The following is an 18866-nucleotide window of genomic DNA, read 5'->3' as shown; positions in this document are numbered from 1 at the left end:
TGCAGAGGCCTGTTGGGGGCACAGACGTGGCCAGATGGGTGGATCCTGGTGGGGACTGGGGCGGTCCTGGATGTTGCAGTAAACCCAAATTCACTGGGTGCATCAGGGAGACCCTCCTGGGAGAAGAGGCAGATGCTTAGGGTCATACACACACACACACACACACACACACACCACACACACACTGGGGGCTGCGAAGGGTTGTAAAGCCGGGAGTGTGTTGGGGGGCTGGAGACTGATGAGCTGGGGAGCGGGGTCACAAGCAGGAGCAGACAGGGCAGGGGTGACAGGTGACGGGAACCAGGCCTGGCCCTCTGTGCAGTCCCAGACCCAGCTGGAGCCAGCCCAGCCCTCGTGTGTCCCGCACCCAGCTCACTCTGGAGCAGCCGCATGGGGAGGGCCTTTGCTGGGGCCTGGTGTCCTTCTTACCTTGAAACCCCCTCTGGCCACAGCACTGATGCCTGGGCTCCATTATTTACATTCAGGCTTCACTCCCGGCTGAAAATAAAAGTAGCAGTCACCAGTCATCAAGCCCTCTGAGCAGCTATTTCTGGTCCCCTTCCTGAGAGCTGTTTTGGGGAAGGGTCTGGCTTTGGGAGTCAGAAGGAAGGAGCCGTGTGTGTGTGTGTGTGTGTGTGTGTGTGTGTGTGTGTGTGTGTGTATACGCCATGAGGGTCCAGGGGTAGCTTCCAGCCTCTGTCCTCCCCTACGGGAGCCGGGAGGACCTGCTCTCCTGCCCCTGTCCCTGTGTGTAACTCCCCACCCCCTACCCCACTGGAAATTGCTGCCTTCACATTTTGCCATAAGGTAGATTTTTCCACTTGAATTCCTAGGGTTTGTCTTTTCATTATTTTCCTCTCTTTTTTAAATTAAAAAAAAAATTTTTTTAAAGGAAAGGAGAAAGCGAGGATGTGCCTGTGTCTCTGCTGGCCTCAGGACTGGCTGGCTGGGCCCCGAGAGGCCGGGCCTGGAGACCAGAGGGAGCTGACTGGGGGGTCTGGAGGAGGATTTTTCTCCTTCCTTGTCTGGAGCCCAGTGTCCAAGGTGACAGCTTGGGGGACCCCTGACTGTCTCCCCACAGCAGGGAGTGGGTGAGGTAGGGCACAAGCCAGCTCCTCTCACGGGAGGCCTTTTCTTTCAGACCGCCCAGGCTGACTGCACGAGATGGGCACATCCCACAAGTGGTGGGGTCGGGGGGTGGGTCTTTGAAGGCAGGTTATCTGGAGGCTGCTGGAGGGCTGGCCTTGCAGGATGGCGGGAGGACTTTTTGAGACAGGTGGGGTGGGGAGAGCCATGCTAGGGAGGATGGGGAAGTGCTGCAAGGAGAGCATCCCAGGCACAGTGGGGGCTCAGAGGGTCCTGCCATGGTCAGACCTCCTATAAACCTAAGCTCACCTCAGGCTCGGACAACCCCAGGTCGTGCAGGACAGAAATGTGAATTCATTTAGCAGCATATCCCACCTCACTTGAAGGTAAGTGGGATTTACAAGTTCCAAAGTGTTCTCAATTCCTGGGGTCTCAGGCAAGGCAGCAGCTCCTAGAGAACTGTCAGACCCGAGTTCAGATCCAGCCTCTGCCTCTCCAGCTGCGTGGCCCAGCCCAAGCCTCCCTGTTCTCCAGGGTGAATCCAGGTGGGCTGAGGGGATGCAGCCCCCTGTCTCCCTCCAGCACGTCATGCTGCTGCTGTCCTCCTCTGCACCGATTCCAGGATGTTAATGGTTTTTTCCCATCCTTGAACTCAGGCTGCATGGCTCCAGGGCTCTGTCCTCTGCATGGCTGCATCTCAGTGTCTCATGCCATGCCTGGCACATAGGAGACACTCAGTACACGTCTGCGGGCTCCATGAAGGGAAAGTGGTGGCAGCAGGCAGGCAGGTGATGTGAGAGGGGCCTGTACTTCCCTGAAGATGTGCCTGCAGATGCTCAATAAATGTGGGCTGCTGAAGAATGGTGCTTAGGGGTTGTGCAGTGGGGGGTGTGGCTCCAGGGGGCCCTTCCTCTGCCACCTGCATGCTCAGGCTGACCCGGAGCACTGTGCCCATGTGCTTCTGCTCAGGGTGATGGCTCTTCCTTCTGGTCTTGCTTCCCCAGCTAGACTGAGAGCTCCTGAGGAAGGAGTCTTACTCAATATCGTTTCTTAGGGACTGACTGTGCCAGGAACTGAGCAGGGCAGTGGAAGGAAGGAGGAAGGGAGGGAGGAAGGGATGAAAGGAGGAAGAAAGGGAGGGAGGAAAGGAGGGAGAGAGGAAGGAAGGGAGGAAGGGACAGGGAGGAAGGGATAGGGAGGGAGGAAGAAAGGGAGGGAGGAAGGAAGGAAAGAAGGAAGGAAGGAAGGAAGAAAGGAAGGAAGAGAGGGAGGGAGGGAGGGAGCGAAGGAAGGAGGAAGGGAGGAAGGAAGATGGGAAAGAAGGAAGGAAGAGAGGAAGAAAGGAAGAAAGGACACAGACCTGACCCTGGCCTTGGGAAGTGCAGCTGAAGGTGGACATTGACACAGTTATGTCAGCTGGGCCTGGAGACCACCAGGAAAGGTCACCACACCACAGATGGAAAGGATGGAGAGACTAAAAAATACGACAGGAAACTGATATCAAGTTTCATCCACGAAGTCTCTATGTCATGTTCACGTGGGGATGCCTGAAGCCTGGGGTGGTGACGGTTCCAGATCACACCAACAGAGGGCTGGCCGGGTGAGAGCCTGCTCTCACGGGATGATGGGATTTCAGGAACCACATGGCTGGGAGGAGAGGGGCAGCCCCAGGCAGGTGGGCATGGAGGAAGGTGGAGGAAGGTGGAGGAAGGCAGGCAGCCTCCCTGTGGAAGCCCTTGGGCCAGCTGCGGCTATGCAGCCCATTTCACAGATGAACACAGGGAGGCTCTGGTGTGCCCTGCTGTGTTATTTGTCAGGTGGCACCACATGAGGACCGCGGCACCCTTGCTGTCACCCATATCTAAAAGTTTTGTCCAGCTGGGGTTCTGTGGCCCAGATTTGCTGAGTAGTCACATGTTGCCACATCTGCTTGATTCTGATCATTTTTTAAAGAAATAAAATGTGGATTGAGTCGGAACCTTCTTCAGTCCTGTTCCTCTCTTCTCCCTCGAGGTAACCATGATTCTGAAAGGTGGCAAGTTCCTTTCCTGTCCTTGTTTAGTCACTCAGCAAACATTTTAGAGCACCTACTATGTGCCAGGCAGTGTTCTAGGCACTGGGGAAGAGTGTGATGAAAACAATGGACAAAGTCTCCTGCCCTCATGCAGCCTTTACTCATATATGTATAGTACATATATATATGCGTCCTCATAAATATTGTATGTGGTCTTTAGATTTTACATAAATGGGACAGATCCTGCTGCAACTTGCTTTTGTCCATCAATTTTACGATTTCAGGATTTGTCATGTTGACATATGAGAACTGTTATTCATCTTAACTCCATAATATCCCATTGGACAAACACATCACAGTTTATTCATTCTTCTGTTGTAAAACATTTAGGTTGTTTCCATTTTTTTGCAGTTTCAGACAGTGCTGTGTTGAGCGACTCTGTGTGGGTCTCCTGTGCCCACGTGCCGGGGTTTCCCTGGGGACGAGTGTGGACGGGGAAGCACTGGCTTGGAGGCAGCCGGCACGTTCAGCTTTACTAGACGCTGCCGTGTGGTTCTGCAGAGGGTTCCAATGGACACGCCTTCATCAGGTGTCCAGCTGTCTTGTAGTAAAGGGGGGCCCCGAGGGATGGGGCCAAGTATAAGTTGGTTTTGATGGGTGGGGCAGCCCAGGGAGGAGGGGAGGTGTGGAGCCTGGGCGGGCTGGGGAGGAGGTGCAGAGCTGGGAGAGATAGCAGTTCCTGCTGGAAAGCAGTCAGGGGCTGGCCTGGATCCCAAACTTCCCAGTGCAATGGTGACAGCCTCGTCTGAAGATGGCTCCGCCCCTGCTACTGTGTGCCCCTGGGCAAGGCCTCTCTGGCCTCTGTCTCTTCGCTCTCCATCCAACTTGGGCCAGGAGGTCTCCAATGTCCCTACGGATTTGATATGCTCAGATTTTCTTGGCAAGGGGCTGTGGCTTCCTGCCCCTGGCCGGCGAGCAGAGGCACCAGCTTGGCCGGGATGGCAGAGCTTGCAGCTGGCAAGTGGCATTTGGGTGTTTGTCAGGAGCCTGGGCAGCTGGGGTCCTGGCAGGAGGCTGGGCAGGGGCTTGCCAAGGAAGACCCAGGAGAGCCAAGGAGGCCATGGGGACCCCCAAACTTCTTCATGTGTGTCCCCCTCCCCGTATGGTCCTGTGCCTGGAGCCTGGGGAGTGGAGGGCTCCAGCCTCTGCCCTGAGATATGGAGTGGGCTTGTTCCCTGAGGGCTTTGTGGGCTTTAATTTGATTATATCTACTCTCAGTATGGACCCATGGATTCTTATTTTATTCAGTGAGAGAGACTCGGGGCACAGGGTGAGGAGGCGTGCCCCTCCCTAGGGGAGAGGTTTGAAGCAGGCGTCTGCGGAGTGTTAGCCATGTGGCCCAGGGGCTGGGCACAGGGATGGCTGGTGGGCTTGGTGTGACTTCAGGTCTGTAGCAGTGTGGCCTGGAATGCACAGGGTGGGCTGTGGTGATGGTGGATGTTGATCTGTGCCAGTGCGTGCATTCTGTGACTGTGTGTGGACACGTGTGTGCACACATGTACATGAACCCACCTAAACAACAGAGGCTGCAGAAGAGGCTGCGGCACATGAAACACGGCCCCTTTATTCTCAGTGGCTGCTGCGGAGTCATTGCTTTGCAAGGAAAGGGAACTGTCCAGGAGCGGGAGTGGCTGCAGGAAATGGAGGCCTCTCCGCCTGAGAGAGGCTGTGGACACAGACCAGGATTGCAGTCCCACTGACTGGCTGTGTGACCTTGGTTAGGCTATTTAGCAACCTGAGCCTCAGTATCCTCATCTGTGAGATGGGGATATTAGCACCAGCTAATGTGTGAGGATTCATCTAGACTGGGCCTCACACGGTGCCAGGCGTGCAGTGGGTGCTCAGTGGCCTCTCGGGCCGGTCTGGTCTTCTCTGGCTGCAGCGGGCACCAAGAGAGCAGTTGAGGCAGAGATTGTGCCACTGTCAGGAGCTTGTGTCATCCCAAGAGAGGGCCTGGCTTGTGAGCCAGTTCCTTTACCCACTCCCCTGAGCGGACATGCTGACAATAGGGCTGTGAAACAAAGGGACCCCACGGGCACTTGGTTTCTCATCCTGGGGGCAGCAACACCAGTGGGCACTCACCCCAGCATGGGCGCCATGCCCCATCATGCCCATGGGCCCACAAGCCCCCTCAACTCCACAATCCTATCCCTTCACTACATGACTGGCTGAAAGGTGGCCGCTGGAGCCAGATGGCCCAAGTTCAAACCCCACCTCTGCCCCTATCTTCATGATCCTGGGGAAGCTACTTAACCTCTCTGTGCCTCAATTTCTTCATTTATAAATTAGAGATATGGTGATTACACTGGCCTCAGATGAGTGACTCCATGTAAAATTTGCAGAATAACATTTCCCATGCATTGGACACTCCATAAACGTTCATTAGTATTATGGAGCTCTGCACAGCCCCGCCCCCCGCACTCCCTTCTGGTCTGAATCTCTTGCAGTTGCAAGAATATCAAACCCTTCTCAGACTGCACTTGCATCTCAAGTACCTTGTGGCTCACTCACACTCCCGCTGACTGAGCCGTGGTCACCTAATCCTTCCTTCACCAGCAAAACGAAGCTTGCAAGATATGCCCTGAGGTGCCAGGCAAGACCATCACACGGATCCTCTTAGAAGAGCATCACTCAGAAATATGACTTAACCTAACAGTTTCTCCCTGTTTGAGAGCAATTAACTCCCTTCCCCTGCCTTCCTTCCCGCTCCTGGAGCCAGGTGGCTCATCCTTCCCTTCCCTCTCCTCCCAGTCCAGCCTCTTCCTCTGTCCATCTGTCTCCCCAGATGGGGGGAGGAATGTCACAATTGGCCCACTTTCTAAGTGGAAAGAAACCATATGGAGAGTTTAGCTGGGAGCTGAGAGCCGGCCCGGCCAGCGGTGCAGCCAGTGGCTGCCTCCCTTGGCTCCCTCTGTGACCCCAGACTGACAGGGGCCCCAGTCCTGCCTGAGCACCCTTGCTGCTTCTCCCTCCTCCCCATGAGCTCCTAGTAAACATGCTCTTCTCTAGCACTTGGGACTTCTTGGTGTCTTAGGAGAGACCTGAGGAGCTGTGTGTGTGTGTGTGTGTGTGTGTGTGCACATGTGCATGTGTGTGCATGCATGTGTGTGTTGTGTCCTGTGGCCCCAGGCCAGCAGGGTGCCTGGCACAGAGCAGCCACTCCTTCCAGAGCATACCCTGTCCTCTCCAGAATGCCTGCCGCCTGGCCACTTGCGTCCTCTAAGGACTCAGCCCAGTGTAACTGCCTTTGGGCAGCCTTCTCTGGCAGCCATCTCCCTGCCCACAGGTAGGGACCCCTCCGTGGGTGGAGCTGGGTACTGGCACTGCCCTGTGGGGCTGGTGGTAGTCGTGTCCCCTGCACTCTGAGCCCCTGGCAGCTCCACCCAGAGTTTTCTGATGTATTGGGGCAAGTCTGTGTAGAAGGCTTAGGTGGCCCCAGCCTGGACCTCCAGGTCATTTGGAAGCCCAGCGGTGCCCAGCCAAGGTGTTTGGTTTGAGGCATTGTGTTGAGTTGAGTGGGACCCAGAGGAGGGCAGCCGTTAGATACCAGGACCGGCTTCAAGATTAATCCCTCATGCTTTTCCATCGACTGCCACCAGGGGCTTCTGGGGTCTTATTCTCTGGGGGTCTCCAGCTCCTGGACTCCAGTAGGGCAGGTAACTGTGTGGCTTTGGGTAAGCCACTTCTCTTCTCTGAGCTTCAGTTTCCTCATCCGTCAAAGGCAGTGGCTGACACAAGCATGGCCCACAGATGCTCTGTACCACGAGGTCGGGTGAGATTTAAATACATGAATGACATCTGTCCCCTGCCAGCACTTGAGAGGCACATCTGGGGCTGGGGACTGGCTGGGACAAAGTGCTCCCAGGGTCCCTGATGGCCACCCAGCCTGGTCGTGAATCCCAGCAACATCAAGTATTGACCTTCTCCTGATGGTTCCAGCCGGTGGCCATGCATGCTGCTCCTACCAAGGGCCTGGTGATGGGCATGGGGCCCAGGGACAGGAGCCCTGAGAAGCGTGTGGATATGGGTGTAGCAGGGACTGATGCCTCAGGGTGGGCTCTATTCCCAGCTTTAACCCTCCAAGAAACATTATGAGGGGGTTACAATAAAAATAATCAACATTTACTAAACACTAGGTACCAGATGTTGTCTTTATATGCATTACCTCACTTATAACAATTCTATGAAATAGGTAATACCGTTATTTCCACTTTATAGGTGATGTATGTGCATCACAGAGAGGTCCAGTAACTGACCTAAGGTCACACAGCAGTAAGTGGCAGAGCTGAGATTTGAACCCAGGCAGTCTAGCTCCTAAGCATGATGCCATGCTGCTTCTAGCTGCTATATGGGGAAACTGAGGCTCAGAGTACTTAAGTGACATATCCAGGGTCACCAGCTGGTAAGTGGAGCCAAGACTGGTACTGAAGCTGTTCTGACTGCACAGCCCATATCCAGAGGCTGGGATCCCAGGGCTGGGAGTCAGGCTGGGGAGCCTGGGCAGCACCCAGCCCCCATCTCCTGGAGTGTGTGTTGGGAGAGTGGTGGGAAGACTCAGGTTCCCTTGCCCACCCCAACTAACTGGTGCCCCTCCTGCAGGGGGCGTGTGCATCGCCCAGTCGGTGAAGATACCACGGGAGCCCAAGGCAGGCGAGTTCGACAAGATCATCCGCCGCCTCCTGGAGACTTCGAACGCCCGGGCAGTCATCATCTTCGCCAACGAGGATGACATCAGGTGAGGGCAGGTGGCAGCAGGGTGGGCACCGGGAGCCATGCAGGTGTGGGCAGAGCCACGGGTCCTGTCCTGCTGGAGACCTTCCCAGGCAAGCCTGACCCCACCCTGGGATCCAGAGAGGTAGGTGCGGGTGAGTGGGTATGTGGGCAGGGAGACCCACAGGCTGGCACACAGGCTACTGCTATGGGGCACCCCTTCCCTCCCCCCTCCATTTCCTGCATCCATTCCACCTGCTAGGGATGGCTACCTGGGTGCTTTAACAGAGGGCTGAGGCCGTGAGCTTGGGGCCAGACCACTTAGGTTCTAATGCTCTTCTCCCACCTACTAGCTGTGTGACCTCAGGTGAATTTCTTAACCTCTCTGGGCCTCTGCTGCTAAAAAACAAATGAGTTAATGATATCTGCCTGATAGCGTTTGAGAATTCAATGCAGGAATGTGCATAAAAGGCTTAGAGTAAGGTCTGGCATGAAATAGGCGCCCAGTAAATGTGGGCCACCTCTCAGCCCCTCCCTCCTTTCTGTGGTGAGCTCAGAGTACAGAGAAGAGCTCTGGGCTGTGTGTTTGGTTCTAGTCTTGGCTTAGGCTCAGAGGGCCCAAGCTGAGGGGAGACACAGCCCTGTCCTCAGGGAGCCCCAGGATGAGGGGAGATACAGCCCTGCCTAGAATCTGGTAGGGCCCTCTAGTCCCTGCTGGCCACTTCTTCAGAGAGGAGGGTGAGAGCAGATGTGGCCCCTGCCAGGTCTCCTCAGATATCTGGCCCGGGCTGGCAGAGCCTGCTGTGCCCTCAGACTCCCCCTCACTGGACCAGCCAAGGCTGCACTGTGTGCCCAGTCCTTCCCAGGCAGCTTCCTCCTATTCCTCACCAGCGCTCCCAAGCCATTTCTCACTTTCTAATTTGGACTCCAGAGTTGCTGCAAAACAGACACCCTCCCAGGCCATTGGTGGGTCCCTGGAGGGATGGAGGGGGGCTTCTGGAAGATCCTCATGGCCTCAAAAGCCAAAAGGACAAACTGCAATGGTTGGTGTCTCAGGCAGCGAAAGGCCAGGGAAGGGAGGCCCTCAAGCCCCATCCTGACACCCTCAGAGCTGCACAGAGGCGGCACCCAGTCCCTTGAGACGTGCAGGTCCCCTGAGTTCTGGCTCTGAACGTTTATGATGGCCACCAATCAGCCAGCTCCTGGGGAAGCTTCTGAGCCGCCGGGCCCCGCTCCCTGACTTCCTGCCCCCTTCCCATCCTAAAGCCTGGTAAGACTTGGCTCCCACACCCCACCCAGCTATGTGCCTCACTCCAGGCCTGCTGTTTTTGAGGACACCTTCAGCTCAGATGGATCCACATTCTGGGAAGGGGACTGAAAGCACCTGGCCTTTTGTCCCCGTGAAGAAGCCCCTAGGGGAGGGCTGGAAGGGAGCTAGACTGACTTCCGGAGCAGGCTGCAGGAAGTGGGGTAGGAGACGGGGGTCGTTTCTGGAAATCCACATGCATTTTCAGAAGCAAACAGAAGTAAAAATAAACCCAGGTGACTCTGCAGGGCTGGATGGTCGGGAGCTCTGGCTATCTCAGGCTGGCCGGATGCAGACGGGTATTAATAGGGTGTGGGTGTGGGTTCTGAGAGCAGCCTTACCTGCCATTAGTTGTGACCTAGGGTGCGGGGGAGCTACACCAGTGAGCGGGGCTGGAAAGCCTCAGGAGTTGGGAGATGATGGAGGAGGGTGGGGTGGGATGAGATGGACAAGGCCAGCGCAGGTGAAAGCTCTGGGGCCTGGAAACATTTGTTTCTCCCTGGAAGCCCAGGCCCTCCAGCCCCAGCTGGCCGCGTCCTGCATAGGCCCAGCAGCCACCCCCAAGCCCTGGAGTCTGTGCCCTGGTCCTCACCGACGGAAGCGCCTGGACAGTTTGTAGTATCACAGCCTCTCACTTGCTATGTGACTGTGAGCAAGTTCCTTGCCTCCTCCCTACCTCATTCTCTCCTTGTGGGAGCTGGGTTATGGGAATTCTGCCCATTCCTCCTTGTTTTTCCCCTCTGAGATGTCTTTGAGGGGCCACTTAATTCATGCCTCCATGAAGCCCTGGCTGAGCACTTGCTGTGGGCTCCTCGGCCCCAGGCTGGGCTCTCGGGTCCCTGGTTTGATTTATATTACCATCACAGGCAGACTGGGCTGTGTGTGAGCACTGGGCGGCTGGCTCCACACCCATCTCCCTCCATCACCCACTCCCACTCAGGGTGTGGGGAGCAGCTCTCTGAAGGACCTGGAATTTTGGCACAGAGGGCGGTGAATGAAGAGGGAGCTGCAGGCAGAAGGCAGCATGTGCAGAGGGGTGAGGGCGGCGGTTGTGTTATGGTGGATGCGTGTGAGAATGGGCAAGGAATGTGGGGATGGATGAGCTAGGAAGGCATGCATCTCAGGGGACCGGGGCTAGGCAGAGGTGGTTGTGGGGCCTGAGTCAGATGTGGGGTGGGTATGGATCTGGGGGCACAGGTGTGGTCTTTGCAGGCACAGATGTGGGCCTGGAGAATCACACAGGCGTGGGCCCAGGGGCAGGCAGGTTGGATGAGGCGGTAGCCATGGGTCTATGGGCAGGTGAGGGCAGGGGGTAGGGGAAATCCACGGGTTGCGGTGAAAGCATGGGTGCTGGGACGGTTGTGAACCCTGGGCTTTTGGGGGTCAGGGACGTGGGCCCAAAGCAAGTGTGGCCAGGAGTGGGGGCAGTTTCGTGGACAGACACGGCTGGGCTGGGCTGGTATGTGTTCCTACAGGCGTGTGCTGGAGGCAGCACGAAGAGCCAACCAGACAGGCCATTTCTTCTGGATGGGCTCTGACAGCTGGGGCTCCAAGATTGCACCTGTGCTGCACCTGGAGGAGGTGGCTGAGGGCGCTGTCACGATCCTCCCCAAGAGGATGTCTGTACGAGGTAAGGCCGGGCAGGTGCAGTGGTCGGCACCATCCTGGACTGCTCCTCCTGCCGTCCCTCCTCGGCTTCCTTCCCCTTCTGCTCCTCCTCTTTCCATATCCTTCCTTTTCTCTTCCTTGGCCCACAACCTCTTATGTTCTGAGGTTCTGGGCTGGGAGTTCTTTTAGGTCACATGCAACACAGCAGAATTTGAATCCAGATTCAAGACCTTCCCTCCTGTCTTCTCAGACATTTTTGGGGTGGAAGGTGTGTGGAGAGTCCGCTGCTGGAAGAGGCTGGGAGCCGCCCTGCCGGGGCTACAGGACAGGCCTTTCCTGCAGAGTCTGCCTGGGGTTGGCAGGCCCCGGGATGGTGCTGAGGTTGGGCCTGCCTCACCCTGAATCCCCCACTCTCGGGGCAGAACCCACAGTCACCTGGGCAGGAATGAACTTCTCTGGCCAGAACCTCACAGAGAGTGAGGTGTGATGTTCCCATTAATTTGGCAGGGACCTGGTAGTCTTCACCATGGGGAGAAGGCTCCCTGGGCCCTCTCCTTCCCTGCCCTCCCTCCCTTCAATAGAATCCAGCATTAATGGAGCTGGGAGGGACTGCAGACATCTGCCTCTCTAAGGTACTTCCCAAGACATGGAGGCCTGAGGAGGGGAGGGACTTGCTCAAAGTCACATAGCAGTGTCCTCTCTTCATCCTGAGGCAGAGGGAGCTCCCTGGCCCATGGCGCCTTCTAGCCCTGGCCCATACCTGTCCATAGGCCCATGGCTACCCTGTCATCCAAACCTGTCCCCCTGGGCCTATGCCTGCCTACAGGCCCAGTATGATCCCCCAGGCCCATGTCTGTCCCTGCAAAGACCACATCTGTCCCCCCACATCCACACCTGTCCCATGTCTGACTCAGGCTCCAGAACCACCTCTGCCCAGCCCCGGTCCTCTCAGACTCATGCCTTCCTGGCTCATCCATCCCCACAGCCCTTACCCCATTACACATCCAACACCCCCCCACCCACCCAACACACACACATAGCGAGAGTTTCCATACCACCCCCAGCCATAATAAACACAACATAACAATAACTGCTATGGTGCTTACCAATGCCAGGCCCCTTATGGACGTCTCCTTTAGCCTCCCCAGCATCCCTGTGATGCACTCTTCCCCACATTTAGTAGATGGATACGCAGGGCTCAGAGAGCTTGAGACACACACAGTACAGCGAATGGCAGAGTTGGGATCGGAATCCAGGACTTGCCTGACAAGTACCTTTTCTCTCAGGAACATTAGAGAAGCTTTTAGAACAATGGTCCTCATCTGGGGGTGATTTTGCCCCCCAAGGGGACATTTGGCAATTTCTGGAGCCATTTTTGGTTGTCACAATTGGGGGATGCTGCTGCTGGCCTCCAGCGGGTAGAGGTCGGGGTGCTGCTCAGTATCCTACAGTGCACAGGACGGTCTCCCACGGGAGTTATCCCGCCCAGAGTGTCCACAGTGCCGAGGCTGAGAAATCCTACTGCAGGCCAAACCTCCTGCTCATGCCAGTGCGTCTCCTGCCACGTGGCCAGTCATTTTGCCTCCACTTGGACACTTCCATGGGCAGGAAGCTCCACGTGGCCCCGCTGAGCTTTCAGGCCTCTGGTCCATACAGAGCAGCTCAGTCCACAGTGCCAGGAACAGTCAGTATGGCAGGAGGGGCATCTGGGAGGAGGAGAGGGTGTTGTTCACCGCCAGCCTGCCCACCCTAGGACAGGCTTTCCGAGGCTGAGAGCAGAACTGTGAGCCATGCAGAGCATGTGGAGGAGGGAGGCAGCCTCTGTCAGTGATGGCGATGTCCTGGATGTGAAGGGAGAAGGTCCAGGTCCTGGTCTTGCTGTGTGACCTGGGTGGTCCCCTCCCTCCTTGTCTGGCCTGGTCTCCTCTTCAGGTGCTCCCAGGGTTGGGCAGCCCCACCAGCCTCTGTGCTGTAATCTCAGGACTCCCAGGCGGCTCCTTTTCAAAGCCCGCTGTTAGCATTGCAGCGGTTAAAGGCCGTGGAAACATCCTCATCGGTGTGCTTCTCTTCCATAAAGGCAGCAGTTGTAGATTACACACGATCCCCCTGGGACATAATACAGCTCTTTTCATTTTGAATGAAATGAAATGCTCCACATTTTGTTTTCTCCTGGATCAGAGGATGTGCTCCTCCTGGTCTCTCTCCCTCCGCCTGGACCATCTTTTATCCTGGGGGAGGCGGGGAGGGCTGGGGCTGGTGGGAAGGAGGCCAGTGAGGCCCTGACGTCCCGGTTCCCTGCCAGGCTTCGACCGCTACTTCTCCAGCCGCACGCTGGACAACAACCGGCGCAACATCTGGTTTGCCGAGTTCTGGGAGGACAACTTCCACTGCAAGCTGAGCCGCCACGCCCTCAAGAAGGGCAGCCACGTCAAGAAGTGCACCAGTGAGCACGCAGGCCGGGCAGGGCCGGGCGGGCTCTAGGAGGAGACCGGGAGGGCAGAGCCTGGGGGCCTGAGGCTGAGAGTCTCGGATCGATCGTCTGTCGGCAGTGGCAGAACGTGGAGTTGGGCCTGCACCTGGGCCTGCACCTGGGGTGGAGTTGGGAGGCCTGGGGCGGGGCCTGGAGGGGCGGGGCCACAGTAGATTTGGGGTGTGGCCTTGAGATCCTTGGGAGTGGCAAGGCCTCTGGCCGCCTCGGGGTTGATGTGGACGGCCCTAGGGCCAGCTCACAGCACTGAACTGACCCCTCCTGCCCTGTATCCAGTTTTGACGCACACCAGGCTGGGCACTTTCCAGAAACCACCTCTAACCTCCAGGGTTCCCTCAGTCACTCAGCAAGCACCAGTTTGGCTCCTAGGCCGTGCCTTGCCCTGTTCTAAGCATGGCAGGTATATAGTAGTGAAGAAAGAGTCCAACGGCGCTTGGAGTTTTTATTCTAATAGGAAGACAGACGATCAACAAGATGAGTGAATGATAGAATATGTCAGAACAGAAATGTGCAGAAGAAACAAAACAGAAAATAAAAAGAATGGAAAGTGTGAGGGGAAGGGAAACTGCAACTGTGAAGTGGCCAGGGACGGCCTGCTTGCGCAGGTGACATCTGAGCCCTCACATGAGAGGGATAAGCCGCGCAGGGGAGGGGCAGTGATCGGTCCATTTTACAGATGGGAGAACGGAGGCTCAGGGGAGGCGAGTAGAGGGACTTGAATTCCCATAGATAGAGGGCGGTAGAGCATGACTTGCTCCTGGGTCTGAGCCCTAGGCCCCCCGCCCCCTAGGTAGCCATCATGGCATGTCCACTTCAGATACATCCAGACAGGGGTCTTTGCGCGCCCTGGGTCTGGGTCGCTCTGCGGCAGGACCCAGCCTCAATAACATTGGGGTGCTCTGGTGCCTCTCAGCCCGAGAGGTGCCTAATCGAGGATGATGAGTTATCTCCTGTATTCTCCCAGACTTGATCGTGCAGTTTGGGCAAAGGGCGGGGGACGCGCTGCATGGAGTCTTAGACAGCTCTTCCAGGGCCAGGGGAGAAGGGAGTGTGATGAGGATGGGTGGGGAGCATGCTGCCCTCTGGTGGCCAGAGCCCACAGGGACTTGCAGCCACTGGACCACTGGGGACCCAGAGAAGCTCACAGCCAAACCCACCTGATCTACAGAGTGAGTGCAGGTATGCTAGTGTGCCCAGTGTGGCAGTGTGTGTGTATACACCTGTGGCACGTGACTTCGCATGTGTGTGAGCTGGTGTTCCTGAGAGAGAAGGGGTTTGTGTGCCTGTGTCTTATGTGGGGCTTATGTATTCCTGGGTGAGCTAAACACAAACATTGCTGTTTACTATGTATCTACTGTGTTCAGACACTTTAAAGATATCATCTTTAAAATGTGAAAGACATTTCACTCTCACAGCAACTCTAGGAACTCTTAAGATTCCTGCAGTCTAGATGAGGATATGGAGAGTCAGAGAGACCAAGGGACTTGCCCGAGGCTGCTCAGCAAATGCCTGCATCAGGCAGTAATCACAACAGACGTGTGAGAAGTGCAAAGATGCCTGGGTGTGGAGGCTGAGCCCTCATGGGTGGGGTGACCGTGCATCCTGTCTCCCGTGTTCTGGTGTAATTATTGAGAGCATCACCTTCGGTTCTTGGAAGTGCCCAGGCGGGATGGAAAATTGTATGGGCACCCTGATTTAGATCAGCAGACCTAGATCGGGGGTGAGGATGGGGATGGATGGGGTGGGGATAGGGTGGGAAGACTGGAAGTGGTGGCAAGATGGACAGCTGGGGCCTCCTGGGACCCAGTGTCTAGGCTGTCGAGGGGTCTGGGCTGTCAAGGGGAAGGGCTTTCTGGAATCTTCTCTTTGTCTGGGAGGGGCAGGAGGGGAGAAGGCTTTGGTCAGTTCCTGTAGGCTCTGTCCAGACTCCTAGTCCTTGGGGCAGGATTTATGAACCTCTCCAGCAGTCCTAAGGGAGGCATTTGGTCTGATTGTCAGCTCAGGTGGGGAAGGAGGACTAGAGCAGGGTTCAGAAGAATACAGAGCTTGGCTGGGCGTGGTGGCTCACGCCTGTAATCCCAGCACTTTGGGGGCCGAGGCGGGCAGATCATCTGAGGTCGGGAGTTCAAGACCAGGCTGGTCAACATGGCGAAACCCTGTCTCTACTAAAAATACAAAAATTAGCTGGGTGTGGTGGTGGGCACCTGTGATGCCAGCTACTCAGGAGGCTGAGGTAGGAGAATCGCTTGAGCCTGGGAGGTGGAGGTTGCAATGAGCCGAGATTGTGCCACTGCACTCCAGCCTGGGTGACAGAGTGAGATTCTGTCTCAAAAAAAAAAAAAAAAAAAAAAAAAAAAAGGCACAGAGCTTTGCCGTGAGCCTGAGGCAAGCTCTGCAACCTTTTTGGGCCTTTGCTTTCTCATCTGAGCAACGGGATAGATGAGCCGGCCCAGAGGGTATCTCCAGAAGGAAGTGAAGTGTTAATGGAGGCACTTCCTGATCTGTAAGCAGCAGCTGTAAAGTCTGGAGGTGCATTAGAGTCACCTGGGAGCTTTTAACACCATACCAGGGCGCCACCCCCAGACCAACTAGAGCAGAACCTTAGGGGTGGGGCCTAGGCTGTGGATTTTTACAACGCTCCCTAGGTGATTTTATTGTGTATTTAGGGCTGGAGCAGTGGTTTCCAAGCTTTGTTCACATTGAATCACCTGGGGATCTTTTAAAAATACAGTTACCCTAGACATTCTGGTTTAATTTGCACCAGATGCAACCTGAGCATCAGGATTTTTTGAAGTGCCCCAGGTGGTTCTACTATGCAGCAAAGTTTGGGAGCCTCTGGCTTGGAGGGAGGGGTGGGTTACACAGGGAGGACGGCGTGTGCCCTAAACAGGTGAGGAGGCATGAGCAAAGGGGCAGAGGCTCTAGTGGACGTGGTACGTCTCAGCTGACCTGAATCCTTCCTGCTGCATTGGGAGCCCCAGCAGAGACAGGTCAGAGTCCCTGTGTGGCCCCAGGCCAGGCGCGGTGAGCCTCTCAGTCTATCTCTGGGTGAGGTGAGGGGCAGGTGAGGGGGCTGCTGGGAATGTTTGTGGGACCTGAGACCCTGGGGGAGGGGCAGGCAGCTCTGGGTTCCCCATCGTCCTGCCCTTGAGCTAAGCCTGTCCCACGGGAGAAGGCCTTAGGCCAGGAGGTCTGGAGTCACACCCACAGAAAGCTGGGAGCAGGGACAGGGGAAGGACCCACGCCTGGGTCTGAGTCTGGCTCTGCCTCCTCCCTGCTGTGTGACCTTGGACAAGTTATCTAACTTCTCTGAGTCTCAGCTGCTATCAGTAGAACAGGGAAGGCAACAGCTATCTCAGTGAGCTGTGAGGTTTAGAGATAAAGCGTGTGAGGAGGCTGGCTGAGAATGATGTGTATGATAGGTGCTGATAAAATGATTGTTATTGCTGATACAGAGAGGAAGTGGGAGAGTTGGGATTTAGACAGGCAATTGGGTAATCTAATAGTCCAAGTCTGTTCTGTTGTAGGATCCCAGAGGAAAGAATGTGCCATCCTGAAGGTGGGTAGTATAGATGGTCACAGATGCACTCCCATTTTACAGAAGAGGAAACTGAGGCAACTTGTGACTATCACAGAGCTAGAGAGTTGTCAGAGCTGATTCACACCCAGGCAGCCTGGCTGTCAAGCCAGTGCCCACCCCTGCCCTCCCCCTCCTTCCCTCCCACTCCTCTGGGGCCCCTCTCTCTTGCCCTCAGCCAGCCCAGGCATGCTCTGTGGTCTCCGAAAACTATTCTCCACCTGCCCTCACTCTGTCTCCAGAGACTAGCTTCCCCCTCACCTCTTCAGATCAGCTCACTCTGCTTTCTCGGGTGCTCACATTCCATAGTTGGCCTCTGTCTGTTTCAGTCCCACAGGCCTGCCCTGCTCAAGGTCTCACAGAGAGCAAGTGCCACTCCTGTGTCCTTTGCTTTGCCAAATCCATTCCTTCCCACCCCAGGTGATGGATGGGCCTGGTGACCGTCCAAGAGGGTGGGAAGGACCCTCTCATCCTGGGATCTTACACTTGGGAAGATTTGATTCATCCTTCAAGGCTGTCTGAAGTGGAGTTCCCCCAAGATGAGGATTTGACAGCAAGCAGCTGATTTAGGAAGGGATTCCAGGAAAGAGGAGAGAAAGCAGAGATGAAGGGTGTGAGATCAAGCTGGTTGCCACTGTGAACAATTTGAGCTTAATCCTCTTGGGACAGAGGAACAGGCCTCTCAGTCATCCCACAGAGAGTGAGAGGGAGCCAGGGTATGTGTGTGCCCCATCAGTCATTGGTGGAGGGATGCTCCTAGAGGCCATTAATTCCTTGGCACCTCCAGCCTGCCAAATGGAGAGGGCTCCTGTGCCCAAGAAAGCCTCAGAAGGCTGGCACATGCTGGCAGCTGGAGGCTGGACTGGTGTGTGCTGAAGGGGTCAGGGTTGGGTGTATGGTAGAGCACTCATTCTTTCTCAAACATACGGCTATTAGAGTCCTGCAGACCTGGGTGTGAATGCTGGTGCTGCCACTTCCTAGCCATGTGGCCTTGGGCAGGTTACCTCACCTCTGGGGGCCTCGATTTCCTCATCTGTGCAATGGGAATTATATTATCCCCTCCCATTCTCCCAAGAGCTCCATCCCCAGCAGAGTGCTACCTCCCTCATGGCTTCCAAGGAAGTGATGGGAGCTTATCTGCAGGAAGCACTTGCAGATGGCCCATGGATCCCCCCAACCTCAGCGAGCTGGGGTCGCTGAGGGGGGCATCTCTGCAGCTGTCAAGCCTATGGGAAGATAGCGCCCGCCTCCTCCTTTCCTCCCAGGCCCTCCCTGGGAGCCCAAAGAACAGGGTTTGGGAATTAAAGTCGTAAACAAGGCACATGTGGCATCCGTCTTTTTGACAGCGCTGCCAGCCAGGTGACGGCTGAGCGGAGGAAGGCCCGGTTTATGAGGAGATAGGAAAAATTTACTGCCTGCTGTGCAGAGGGGCTGGGAGCTCAGAGAGAGAGGGCAGCTGCATGGTGGCTGGGGGTGTGTGGGGAGATGCCAGTCACCCAGCCTGTGCTACCAGCAGTAACAACAATAATAGTGGAAACATAATCACAGCTAATATTTATATAGCATTTATTAATTGTCAAGCTCTGTTCCAGTATTTTGCATTTAATTTTTGGAGCAACCCACGTTACAGATGAGGCAACTGAGGCACAGAGAGGTTAGGGACTTGCCCAGAGTCACACAGAGTTGGGGTTTGAATCCGACCATTTGGCTCTAGAGACATTTTGCTTAGACCAGATGCTATCCCAGCCCCAGGCCCCTCCTGGCTTCTCCAGCCTGCCTGTGAAAGGTCTTCCCACCTCTGCATCCCGAAGAGAACCTGAGGAAGCCTCCCTCCTTGGGCAAGTAAGAAAGGCCAACATTTGGAAGCACCCTTTATGTGCCAGGCCGTGCCCCCATTAGAGGAACTCACAGTCGTTCAAACCATTGGCCTTTCACTCAGTGCTGCTTCCCACTCATCAACTGGGAAACCAACAGCATAGACGAAGAGCCTGACTGTGTGCCCAGCCAGCCCTGTGTT

General features: G+C 55.9%; 1 protein-coding gene across 12 annotated transcripts in view; it reads left to right on the top strand.

The window, feature by feature from the left end:
- The window catches only part of GRM4 (glutamate metabotropic receptor 4), a 127821-nt gene that overhangs the window by 77356 nt on the left and 31599 nt on the right, over window positions 1–18866 (top strand). For all 12 annotated transcript variants that reach the window (XR_004028034.1, XM_030804108.1, XM_030804110.1 and 9 more), the window contains 3 exons: window positions 7760–7895; window positions 10652–10806; window positions 13087–13227. Coding sequence is in view for 11 of the 12 variants with exons in the window: in XM_030804108.1 (XP_030659968.1) it covers window positions 7760–7895; window positions 10652–10806; window positions 13087–13227 (432 nt within the window). In the remaining variant the exon portion in view is untranslated. The remainder of the gene's footprint in view (window positions 1–7759; window positions 7896–10651; window positions 10807–13086; window positions 13228–18866) is intronic.

Source organism: Nomascus leucogenys, chromosome 22a, assembly GCF_006542625.1.
Source record: "Nomascus leucogenys isolate Asia chromosome 22a, Asia_NLE_v1, whole genome shotgun sequence".
In the NCBI taxonomy this organism is placed as follows: domain Eukaryota; kingdom Metazoa; phylum Chordata; class Mammalia; order Primates; family Hylobatidae; genus Nomascus; species Nomascus leucogenys.
This window is presented reverse-complemented; position numbering and strand designations above follow the sequence as displayed.